General features: G+C 35.7%; 1 protein-coding gene across 2 annotated transcripts in view; it reads right to left on the bottom strand.

Moving 5' to 3' along the window:
* The window catches only part of RNF19A (ring finger protein 19A, RBR E3 ubiquitin protein ligase), a 55,826-nt gene that overhangs the window by 20,238 nt on the left and 23,453 nt on the right, over positions 1–12,135 (bottom strand). For both annotated transcript variants that reach the window (XM_020900011.2, XM_020900012.2), the window contains exon 2: positions 7,629–8,394. In XM_020900011.2, the coding sequence (XP_020755670.1) occupies positions 7,629–8,302 (674 nt within the window). In that variant the 5' untranslated portion in view covers positions 8,303–8,394. The remainder of the gene's footprint in view (positions 1–7,628; positions 8,395–12,135) is intronic.

Here is a 12,135-nt window from a genome sequence, read left to right as displayed (position 1 = left end):
CTAAAGTACATCAAAATTGTTTCATGCTACTCTGCAGCATTCTCTTAAATAGAAAAGCTAAGGTATTCCTAGTGCATAACTAAACATTTAAGTCCCATTCAATCTAAACGAATTCCAAAGAAAAACGGGATTGCCTTTAATAATACTAACCAAATATTTTCATGACTGAATTCTGATAACCATAATAGTTAGGGTATTTTGTCTAGAAAATTTTTCTTATGCTAATAATTACTGAGTGTTTACTATGTTAAGTATTCCATCTTCATACATATTCAATCCTAATAGTAACTGTTAAGCACATTTTATCATTTTATTGTATAATATACCAAGGAATTAAATGTATGAAGCATTCACATATTTTGAAAACAGAATGACAGGACTCTTGAAGATGATTTTCATTGTGTGGGAGCCACACTTTTTTTCCACTAGAAAATAACTTTCAATTATAATGGAAGCAAATGGTAAAGCATTTGCTTTAAAGAAAATTTTCAATGCTCTAGTGCATTATGTATTATTTGTGAAAATAACATGCTCAGCAGTTAATAGAAATAACTGAATAATATTAGTTAACCAACTAAAGATCTCTAGCTTAAACAGTACTCAAACCTTGGTTCAGAAGACAGTTCTATTTCCTTTTATGATTCCTTATTTAACTCAAGTCTTACTTTCCATCTCTATTTTTCAGCTAAAGGTCTCCAGTTACTTGAAATGCTTAAACCTTTCTACTTAGCAGGAGAAAGTGGGGAAGAGAGAAGGGGACTGAAACAGAAGTTTTTCCAGAAATATTTTCTATTTGTTGGATTACTAAAGGCGATCCATATTAAGAAAGAACTGTGGTAAAGTTATATTTTTTTTACAACAGGATTTGCTAAGATAATTTTTTCTTTATTTTTTGTTATTTTAATTTTCACAACGTGTGTTGGTTTCTGTCATGCAGAACAATGTGAATGAGCCATAACCACACATATACACCCTCCTTCGTAAGCCTCCCTCCCTCACCCCCACCCGACCTTTAGGTCATCACAAGCACCAGACTGGGCTCCCAATGTTTTACAGTAATTTCTCCCCAACTCTCCCCTTTACACACGATAGTGTGTATGTGTTGATGCTACTAACATACCAATCGTGTACATAAATAGTAAACATTATTTTCTAAATTTATTTGACCAAGACATCTATTTCCTGGGAGTGTTTCACAGTACTAGAGTTCCATAAAAAAGCACCGTGGAAGTAGGAATACCAACTAGGGTTGTATATTCCACCTAGAACAAATTCTTTATGAAGGAACAAGAAAGAAGAACAAACTATACCTAACATGAAATGTAATCCTAAGACAGATATAATAATCTCAATAAATGTTTTAATTAAAAAATGAGGGGAAAAAATTTTTATCCAGGAGTCCAAGGTAACTCTCCCCAAAAGCACAAAGCCTTAATTAACAAAACCTTTAAAGAACAAAAAAATATAATTAGAAACACTGAAATCAGTTGGTCCAGTTAAGGGGAAAAGTCAGTTTTTACATTCAAATCAAAAGGCTCATGATTCCACTAGCAAGAAGTTATTATTCCGTGGAAAAGGAGTGACTTAATTTACGTATTTGAGAGACAGTCTAGACAAAGCGAGGTTCATTTCCTGGTTCCTCCTTTCAGGATCTGCTTTCCTAGATAGGATGCTTTCTGTTCTGCTTTCCCGTACATGCTGCAAGGAAGGTCTACAGTTGTCGAGAACTGCCCAGGCTATTTGCAGAAGTCTGTCTAATTTCAGGGTGGAGTGTTACCAAGCCATTTAGGATGCATATCTAAAGCTAACTTCTTTAGCTGACTAATTAGTAAGAGAAAGTTGTTATGTCTCCTGTGTCTTATATATCAACTCAGTTCTTGTTTTCTAAGGCACGTGTATTTGTTTTCTTGGGAGAAAATCAAAGTTGGATCTGTTGTCTGTTATAAAATTTCTAAAAGGTTAGCTTACAAAAGCATTTCCAGCATGTCGAAAATTGGGCAAGTTATGGCTAAAACCCGAAGAGGACGGGAATTAAGAGTCATACAGATAGCATAAAATTCTAAAAATACATATTCTTTAGTTCCTAAACCTATGGTGCCATTCTTTTTAATCCATTATTAACAGTTTCTTCCACCAGAGTAAGTTAGTGTTTAGAGCCATTTAAATGTCAGAAAATCCGCTCAAAGCTTCATAAACCTGATTACAGTTGAGCACATTACTTTAAAATGGTTTATTAACTGTTCCTAAGATATACGATCTATATTAATGCATATAGTCAGATTTGTTCATTCAATAACTCTTTATTTATCATGGGGTAAACCTATGGTTATAAAGAAAAATATAGTTTTATTTTTGTATTTGTCTTCCTGCTCACAAATATTAAATCACTTTTTATATTCTAGTATAATAAACGTTCCTGCATATTCAAAGCTCCCCAGTAAAGTCAGAAGTACTCACAGGAGATGACATGGATACTGTGTGCTAATAGTAGGGTAGTCTTAGCCAACTGAAACAAGTGATGACAGACATTAAAATGCCATTTTTTTTCTATTTACCTAGACAATGTACAAACTAAGTCTCCTAGGCAGAAGGTAATAGATATTTTTATCCAAGACAGATTTTATACTTCCCCTCCTACATGTCCCTCACCACAATTCTTTTCCTCAGCCATGGCCATGGCCAGATTTTTCTCTGAACCTGTACAGACTGGCATGTTCAAGAAGCAGTCCAAACGAAGCAACAGACAAAGGATTAATCTCAAAAATATACAAGCAACTCCTCCAGCTCAACTCCAGAAAAATAAATGACCCAATCAAAAAATGGGCCAAAGAACTCAACAGACATTTCTCCAAGGAAGACATACAGATGGCTAACAAACACATGAAAAGATGCTCAACATCACTCATTATCAGAGAAATGCAAATCAAAACCACAATGAGGTACCATTATACGCCAGTCAGGATGGCTGCTATCCAAAAGTCTACAAGCAATAAATGCTGGAGAGGGTGTGGAGAAAAGGGAACCCTCTTACACTGTTGGTGGGAATGCAAACTAGTACAGCCACTATGGAAAACAGTGTGGAGATTTCTTAAAAAGCTGGAAATAGAACTGCCATATGACCCAGCAATCCCACTTCTGGGCATACACACCAAGGAAACCAGATCTGAAAGAGACATGTGCACCCCAATGTTCATCGCAGCACTGTTTATAATAGCCAGGACATGGAAGGAACCCAGATGCCCATCAGCAGACGAATGGATGAGGAAGCTGTGGTACATATACACCATGGAATATTACTCAGCCATTAAAAATAATTCATTTGAATCAGTTCTAATGAGATGGATGAAACTGGAGCCCATTATACAGAGTGAAGTAAGCCAGAAAGATAAAGACCATTACAGTATACTAACACATATATATGGACTTTAGAAAGATGGTAACGATAACCCTATATGCAAAACAGAAAAAGAGACTCAGATGTATGGAACAAACTTGTGGACTCTGGGAGAAGGCGAGGGTGGGATATTTCAAGAGAACAGCATTGAAACATGTATATTATCTAGGGTGAAACGGATCACCAGCCCAGGTTGGGTGCATGAGACAGGTGCTCGGGCCTGGTGCACTGGGAAGACCCGGAGGGATCGGGTGGGGAGGGAGGTGGGAGGGGGGACTGGGATGGGGAGTACATGTGAATCCATGGCTGATTCATGTCAATGTATGGCAAAAACCACTACAATACTGTAAAGTAATTAGCCTCCAACTAATAAAAAAAAAAAAAAAAAAAAAAAAGAAGCAGTCCAGCTAACTACCCTGATTAAATCACCACAGAGGTTTGGCCTCCTAGACCCTTTCTCAACAGAGGTTTTCAGAAATACATACTGTCCTTTAAACAAGCTTAATCTTCTCTGGCCCTCAGAAGAGTAGAGAGAATATTACGTCAGAAACCCTCAGAGATCTCAAATAGAAACCAGATCAGGTTTTCTTTTTACTCTGAGCTAAGAACAATTATTTCTCAGTGTGTTAAATAAACCACAGGGTGAAGTAAAATTGGTGTCAGATACAGAAAATGGTCATTTTGATTAAGTATCAAATGCAAGAGAAAAGACAAAATTTTACATCTAGCATTTCTGGAAAGAGTCTCTTAAGTATAATGTATTGAATGCAATGAAAGGGATTAAAATACTACATGCATAAGCATGTCTGTAGTCCTAACATATACTGTGGGTTAAGCATTGCTATGAATAACTGCCAACAGCCAGATATTTATCAGTATCCCTTGTGCCAGATTTCAGCAATAAATGTAGTTTAAATAAAAAAATTTCCCTCTGCAAATCCAAAGATTTAAGTAAGTTCCAAGACGGAAGAGATTTTCATCTTTTTGTTTATTATTAAAAATGCCCAGTACCTGGCACAAAGGTACATTAAATAGTTGAATAACTATCTGATTAAAAATAAATAAATAAATAAAACTTCAGAAATGGAGATGAGGAATGATAAATAAGAGTTATAAAAAGCTTCCTGTATGCTCGGGATTACTCTAGCAATCGTATTAAAACCCTTCTCAATCCTTAAAACAACGTGATATGATATTCAAAATCAAGTCTGTCCACACTCATGCTAAGTACAACTATAACTTTTAATACTCCATGATCTCATGCAGTATTCCATGTTATCAAAGCACACATATACATTTTGTCACAAGGTGACCTTTTCCACATAACACAACCATAAAATCTACAACATAAGTATACAAAATATGCTCTCAACAATCTAGTGTTATCAGCATAAATAAAAAACAAATGAAAATAATCTCTGTGGCATTTTCTTTGTCTTTTGTGGGTAAGATTGACAACCACCAAAACCAAAAATTAATTTATAGCCAAGTTAATCCAGGCTAGTTCTTATTCAACTTATATAACAAATCAAGTGGTTTTCATAAGAGAATCTATCAAATAAGTATTTCTATTATTTTATGTTAGTTTATATTTGAGTTAACATTCATGTCTTCCTCTGCAAAATACTTAAAATACTAAGCCATTTTACTTTTTACCAATGAAGTCTCAACAAGAAGAAAATGTGCAAAATACTTAAAAGTATGAAATTATGAAAAAAATTTAAATTTATGGAGAAATATCATACCTACCAAAGGTTTTATAAAGAATAATAAAATGAATACCCCCTGCATCTACCACACAAGTTAAGAACAGTATCAGTAGGGTGATCATTTAATTTGCAACCTAACGGAACACCCTGAAAAAGAAAGGTAATGCTATTAAAATGTACATCAGTACCATAATCATGAACTGGAACTACGTTGGGCAAACCAGAATCTGTTGTTACCTTACTTAGCTGTAGCTTGAGAAGTTCCCTGATTATCCCTTGAAGTTCATATCCCTTCTTTTTCTTCACAAGAGGTAACCATGAAACTAAATGTTATTTTATCCATTTTATTGTTAATCAGTATTTTTTGTTTGTTTCTTTGCTGTAAAGAACATTCTTAAAGATGTCTCCTAAATAGATGTCTCCTGGCCCAGAAGTTAAAGAGTTTCCCTACGGTCTTTAACTAGAAATGAATCTTCTAAGTTATAGGGTAAATGTGTGTTCAACTTTATTAATATAATAGTAGGTGAGCTAACCAATCACCCATATTTTCCTATAGTTTAATTTTTTTCCTTTTATTTATATAACTTACCTCTATAATCTGTTTTGACTTTGTTTTGATCTATTATATGTTATGACAATCTAATTTTTTTCCCCTCAAATAGCTAATTTTCACAATTCTATATAGTGAATATCAATCCTTTCCCAGTTGGTTTGGCATGCTTCTCCCCAAATCAAGTTCTTACACAAGCAAAAATCTATGTCAGCCTTACTTACTGTGTTCTTTCAGGCTGATAGTGTTGACATTATCTTCTATGATGACATGATCCATCAACCCAGCACAAGAGAACACACCTATTTGGTGACCAGAAAGCTTACGCTCTTGGATTTATTCTTTGAATCTCTCCTGGTCACAGGTTGCTACAGATAAGCATCTTTTTAATTTGTTACATCATTTTCTCTTAAAGTATTAAATGCTTAAAGGAACTTGTGAAGCACAACTTATCCTGGGGTTCCATGAGAGACAGTTAGAAAATCACACTTTCTCCAGAGAAATGCAATATACACCTCCCTATTTGAACTCCTGCTATAGGGATATTTGCTATAATGACTTGCATAAGCCTGTTTTTTAACCTAAAATTTGCAATTGACTTGAAATCTACTCTACTGAATGTGCACACCTGCATAGTGAAAACTATTCTGCAGGGGTCCATAGGATCAAGAGTGATATAACCACACCTAAACTGTTCTCTGCTGGTTCAAATTCTTTACATGCACTGTTCATTATCTCTATTTTCTTCCCATCTTTTTCTTGAGAATTTAACCCTTTAGAGGTCTCAGAGTTTGCTTTTACCATAGACCTGGAAGCACAGCAACCTCGGCCAGTTTAGATAATATCTTTAATATATTATTTTGTGATTTATGCTACAGTATGAGCATCCTGTAGTACAGGAGATCATAATACAGATCTGAAACTGAATAGTACCTCTGAGTCTTTCACACAACTAATGGATTCATAAAATGTTAAATAATTAGATAATATTTTTAATGCTTTATGTTACACAGAAATCCTTGGTGGATAGTCAAGTGAGTGCTAGTGAGACCTGGGAAAACTGGTTGGAATTTGCACAGGCTATAAACATATTATTATTTTCTTATTTAAAACTACAGAATTCACAGACTAGATGCAACATGAAATTTGCTGTTCCGTAAGCTTTTAATAATGAATTTGACTAGTCAGAGTCCTAAAATTGTCATTTGATAGAGTGATTTGATAAATCACATTCCAGCCTTGTCTCTGATGATATCCAGATAATCTTGGAAGTTCTGGGTTTTCCCAAACTCCTATTTATAATCTCTGGCTTACTAATGGAGTGCTAAATTTCACCTAGTCTTCATGGCTTTCCTTATTCTTGAAAAGCCTATGACTACTTCTTCCTAGTCCTGATAACCATACATGGTAAATGCTATTAACAGGGACTGCTGTTAACATAATAACCAAAGATACAAGCAAAATTATTTTATTTTAAATACTGGGAAAGTATTTGTAGTTCACAAACTTGAGGCAAATGAAGTGTTACATAACCTCCAGATCTCGAGACTAGTAAGTACTTACACATTCCTACAGAAACACATCATACAGTGGCACATATTAAGAGGCCTTTTGAAAGGGTCATTTAAGTTAATACAAATAACTCTCCCACCAAAAGCAAACTAACAAAATGTCTGACCATTTTATCTATTATACCAAAGTAAAAATTCTCCAAGTGGATGGGGAAAATCAATATGACTAGATCCTGTACTCTACCATCTTATCCTTTTCTTCTGAAAATAGCCTATGTGAATATATGGTGGAAAGACAATATAAAAATGAACATCTAACACTGTACCTGACACACAGTATATACTCAATATATTTTCGCCTATTGAGTGAATTAACTACTTGGCATGTTAAGACTTTTCTTTTAAGTAACAGAAAGTTTAGAGAAAAAAATTAACTCAAGAAAAATCAAACAAAACCTTCTTACCCACAGTCTGGAGCTGGACACCACCTACAATCAGGATCTGCAACGAGCCACCGTCTAAGCATAAATTCTTCATATTTTTCCATCAAGACATCATCACTTAATATCAAGCGGATATCATGGGGATTAAACCGTTCAGTACATTCTGGGCAACTGATATTAACTCTACTTTCAGAAATTTCTATCCTCAGATATTGTCGTAAGCAATCCACACAAGATCTATGATGACAAGTCATTATTTCAGGAAATCTGTCTTTAGAATGCCGCAAAAGGCACAAGGGGCACTCTATAAAGTCTCCAACTTGTTTGCTGATGGAAGTTAGCCCATTGTCAGAGGAGGTATTTGTAGAGAAAATGGAGTTCTTATCAGTACACATTTCAGAATGTATACTCTCAATACTTGCAATTCCATCCACCCCGCCATTCAGCTCCCTTGATTTACGTTTGTTATCCTTTTTCCTCCGAAACAGAGAGCCTATTGAAATTCTTCTTTTTTTGGGAGCCTTTTTGACTGAAGGCAAGCTCACAGACGAAGCAGAAGACTGAAGATCTCGATCTGAACCCATCTGCCGATGTAAACTCATGTCTAAAATGCTCATTAGAATTGAGTCAGGGTCTGTGTTTACACACAGCCCTTCATTATATTTAAAGATAAAATCTATTTCTTGTTCTTGCATTCAGATTAAGTCATGATGTTAGAAAATCCTACTTGGTTCCTTCAGAGAATTCTTGAAAGAGTCCAATCTATAGAAGACTTATCACAGATGTTCTGAAAAACAGAAGAAAACAAAACACCAAGATTATTTAATTGTATTCACCATGTGCATGTCTTTTTAATAAACTTGCAAACTCTCTATGAAACATCAAACAAGTATGTACTTTAATCACTGGTTTTTGGTTTTGATTTCTTAAAATAAGGCCAGTTTATGGTAGAGCGAGTGGTAAAGAACCTGCCTGCCAATGCAGGAGATGTAATGATACATGAGTTCAATCCCTGGGTCGAGAAGATCCCCTGGAGGAGGGCATGGCAACCCACGCCAGTATTTTTGCCTAGAGAATCCCATGGACTGAGCCGGGTAGGCTACAGTCTATAGGGTTGCAAAGAGTCAGACTCAGCACATAGCACGTTAGCAGTGAACAGTCTACACGAGATTTAAAACCAATGCTGATATAACAAAGGTATTATTTAATCTTAAGAATCTAGATTTGGGCCAAAGATCTAAACAGACATTTCTCCAAAGAAGACATACAGATGGCTAACAAACACATGAAAAGATGCTCAACATCACTCATTATCAGAGAAATGCAAATCAAAATCTCAATGAGGTACCATAACATACCAGTCAGAACGGCTGCTATCCAAAAGTCTACAAGCAATAAATGCTGGAGAGGGTGTGGATAAAAGGGAACCCTCTTACACTGTTGGTGGGAATGCAAACTCATACAGCCACTATGGAGAACAGAGTGGAGATTCCTTAAAAAACTGGAAATAGAACTGCCTTATGACCCAGCGATCCCACTCCTGGGCATACACACCGAGGAAACCAGATCTGAAAGACACGTGTACCCCAATGTTCATCGCAGCACTGTTTGTAATAGCCAGGACATGGAAGCAACCTAGATGCCCATCAGCAGACAAATGGATAAGGAAGCTGTTGTATATATACACTATATGTACACTATATAGTACATATAGTATATGTACTGTACTATGTATATGTACATATACACTATATGTACTATTCCATACACTATGGAATATTACTCAGCCATTAAAAAGAATTCATTTGAATCAGTTCTAATGAGATGGATGAAACTGGAGCCCATTATACAGAGTGAAGTAAGCCAGAAAGATAAAGACCAATACAGTATACTAACGCATATATATGGAATTTAAAAAGATGGTAAAGATAACCCTATATGCAAAACAGAAAAAGAGACACAGATGTAAAGAACAGACTTTTGGACTCTGTGGGAGAAGGTGAGGGTGGGATGTTCAGAGAGAACAGCATTGAAACAAGTATACTATCAAGGGTGAAACTGATCACCAGCCCAGGTTGGATGCATGAGACAAGTGCTCAGGGCTGGTGCACTGGGAAGACCCAGAGGGATGGGATGGGGAGGGAGGCGGGAGGGGGGATTGGGATGGGGAACACATGTAAATCCATGGCTGATTCATGTCAATGTATGGCAAAGACCACTACAATATTGTAAAGTAATTAGCCTCCAACTAATAAAAATAAATGGAAAAAAAACACATTCTTTTGAATTTTAAAGTATATAAATATTTCATAAAAAAAAGAATCTAGATTTGAGTTGACCTTATTATTAAGATCTTGTATAAAACTTCTGATTTTTATCATACTCAAACCTCAATGATTCCCACTGCCTTTAGGAGTTTTTAAAAAACTGACTATAAAATATACATGCAAATACGAAGGGCTAAGAAGAGCTTATACAACTTTGAAGAATAATGTGTATGTGGAGAGGGAACAGATTCTCTTACACTGGCAGAAATAATCACTCATTATAAAGTTACAGTAATTAGGAAGACAGTGTGGTACAACACAAAGATGGATATAAAGACCAATGGGGAACAAAACACAGTCCAGGAAAAAAGTCCCACTTACACACATGAATACCTGACTTACTGTCAAAGGTGACCCTGCTGAGCATTAAGAATGGCCTTGTCAAAAACAAAACAAAAACAACATAGTACTGTTTTACTGGTTACCATCTGAGAAAAGGAACTTAACCTATAGGTAACCCTCTGCATAAAAATCAATTCCAGATGGTTAATAGATCTAAATGTGAGAAGTAAAATCATAACACTTCTAGCAGTCAGTAGAAGAGAATATTTCAATAAAAGATTTCTTAAATGAAACATACTAAAGTACCTGCCATAAAAGACTGTTAATTGGACTACAATAAAATCACAAGATAGTATTAAGGGAGTGGGAGAAGACATTTGCCACATAAAACTAATAAAGGACCAGTAACTGGAATATAGAAAGAATACTTAGAAATCAAGACAAAGCAGAAAAATAGAAAAACAGGTGAGGGACGCTCATAGGCTCTTCACAAAAGAATATGAAAAAGTGCTCAACGTCATTTGTTGTACAAATCAAAGCCATACTGAAAGACACAACATACCTGGCAGGATGGCTAAAATTCCAATAGACATTTCCAAATGTTAGCAAAGATGTGGACTGCTGATAGGAGTGTAAAATGGCATAACTACTTTGGAGAACTGTTCAACAGTATCTACCAAATTTGGACATATGGATACTCTATTAGTACAATATGTAATAGTATCTATTACATACTGATACTCTTAGATATGAATGCACAAGATAAATGAATGCATACATGTATCAAAACATTCATATAACAATATTTATGGCAACACTAGTTATAACAAGCCCAAACACTGGACACAACCTATATTTCTATCAACAGTAGAATGGAGAAATAAATTGTGATATATTCATTCCACTCTAGTATACCAGAAAGCAATGAAAATGAACAACATACTGCCACTCATAAAACAAACATGAATCTCTCATAAAAGGGTGTGTGTGTGCTGTGCTTGGTTGCCGAGTGCTGCCGACCCTTTGCAACCCCCTGGGCTGTAGCCCGCCAGGCTCCTCTGTCCACGGGGCTTCTCCAGGCAAGAATACTGGAGAGGGTTGCCATGTCCTCCTCCAGGGGATCTTCCCCAACCAGGAATCAAACCGGGGTCTCCTGCATTGCAGGCAGATTATTTACCAGCTACCAGGGAAGGCTGTGTGCTGTATAATTCCATTTAAATAAAGTTTAACAACAGGTAGAGTTACTCTCTAATATATGTCAGAAGTCAGGACGTAGCTACCTTTTGAGAAATGGCACATGTACAGTGGTTACAAAGGTATATTCACTTTGTGATAAATCACTGACCTACAGACTCACGGTTAATGTATTTTTCTGGGTGATCTTTATATCAGAATTAAAGGTAAAAAAAAAAAAAAAAGCTCCCTGAGGTGACAGTCACACATATTCTTAAGAAAGTCACATTTACTTTTCTAACACAAATCTAGAAAACCATTTCACCCAGGCAAACTTAACTCATGTCCAACAGTTTATACCTTCCCATCATCTGCTGCATATTCCCTTAATTCTGAGGGAAATACAGTGTAATGGTAGACTCAACTAAAATTTTCTGCATATTTTCTTCTTTACAGTTATTATTTTCTCTTGCATCTTAAAATGCTGCCTGTACTCCAGGGTTCAATATATGGATCAAAGAATAGACTATCTTGGGGATCCTAAGAATTTATCACTTAAATCATTAAACCAGTGGTATTTAATGTATATCACCTGGAGAATTTTTCAAACATACTTTTAGAAATTTGATAACCACATAATTTATTATCCACGTAAGAACCTAGTAAGAGTGAATGAAGGTGCTATTAATATTTAAAAGAGGATGTGTATGTGTTAGTCACTCAGTTGTGTCCTACTCTTTGGGACC

The sequence above is a fragment of the Odocoileus virginianus genome, chromosome 15 (assembly GCF_023699985.2).
Source record: "Odocoileus virginianus isolate 20LAN1187 ecotype Illinois chromosome 15, Ovbor_1.2, whole genome shotgun sequence".
Taxonomy (NCBI): Eukaryota; Metazoa; Chordata; class Mammalia; order Artiodactyla; family Cervidae; genus Odocoileus; species Odocoileus virginianus.
The sequence above is the reverse complement of the archived record's forward strand: the minus strand, read 5'-3'. Positions and strand labels throughout refer to the sequence as shown.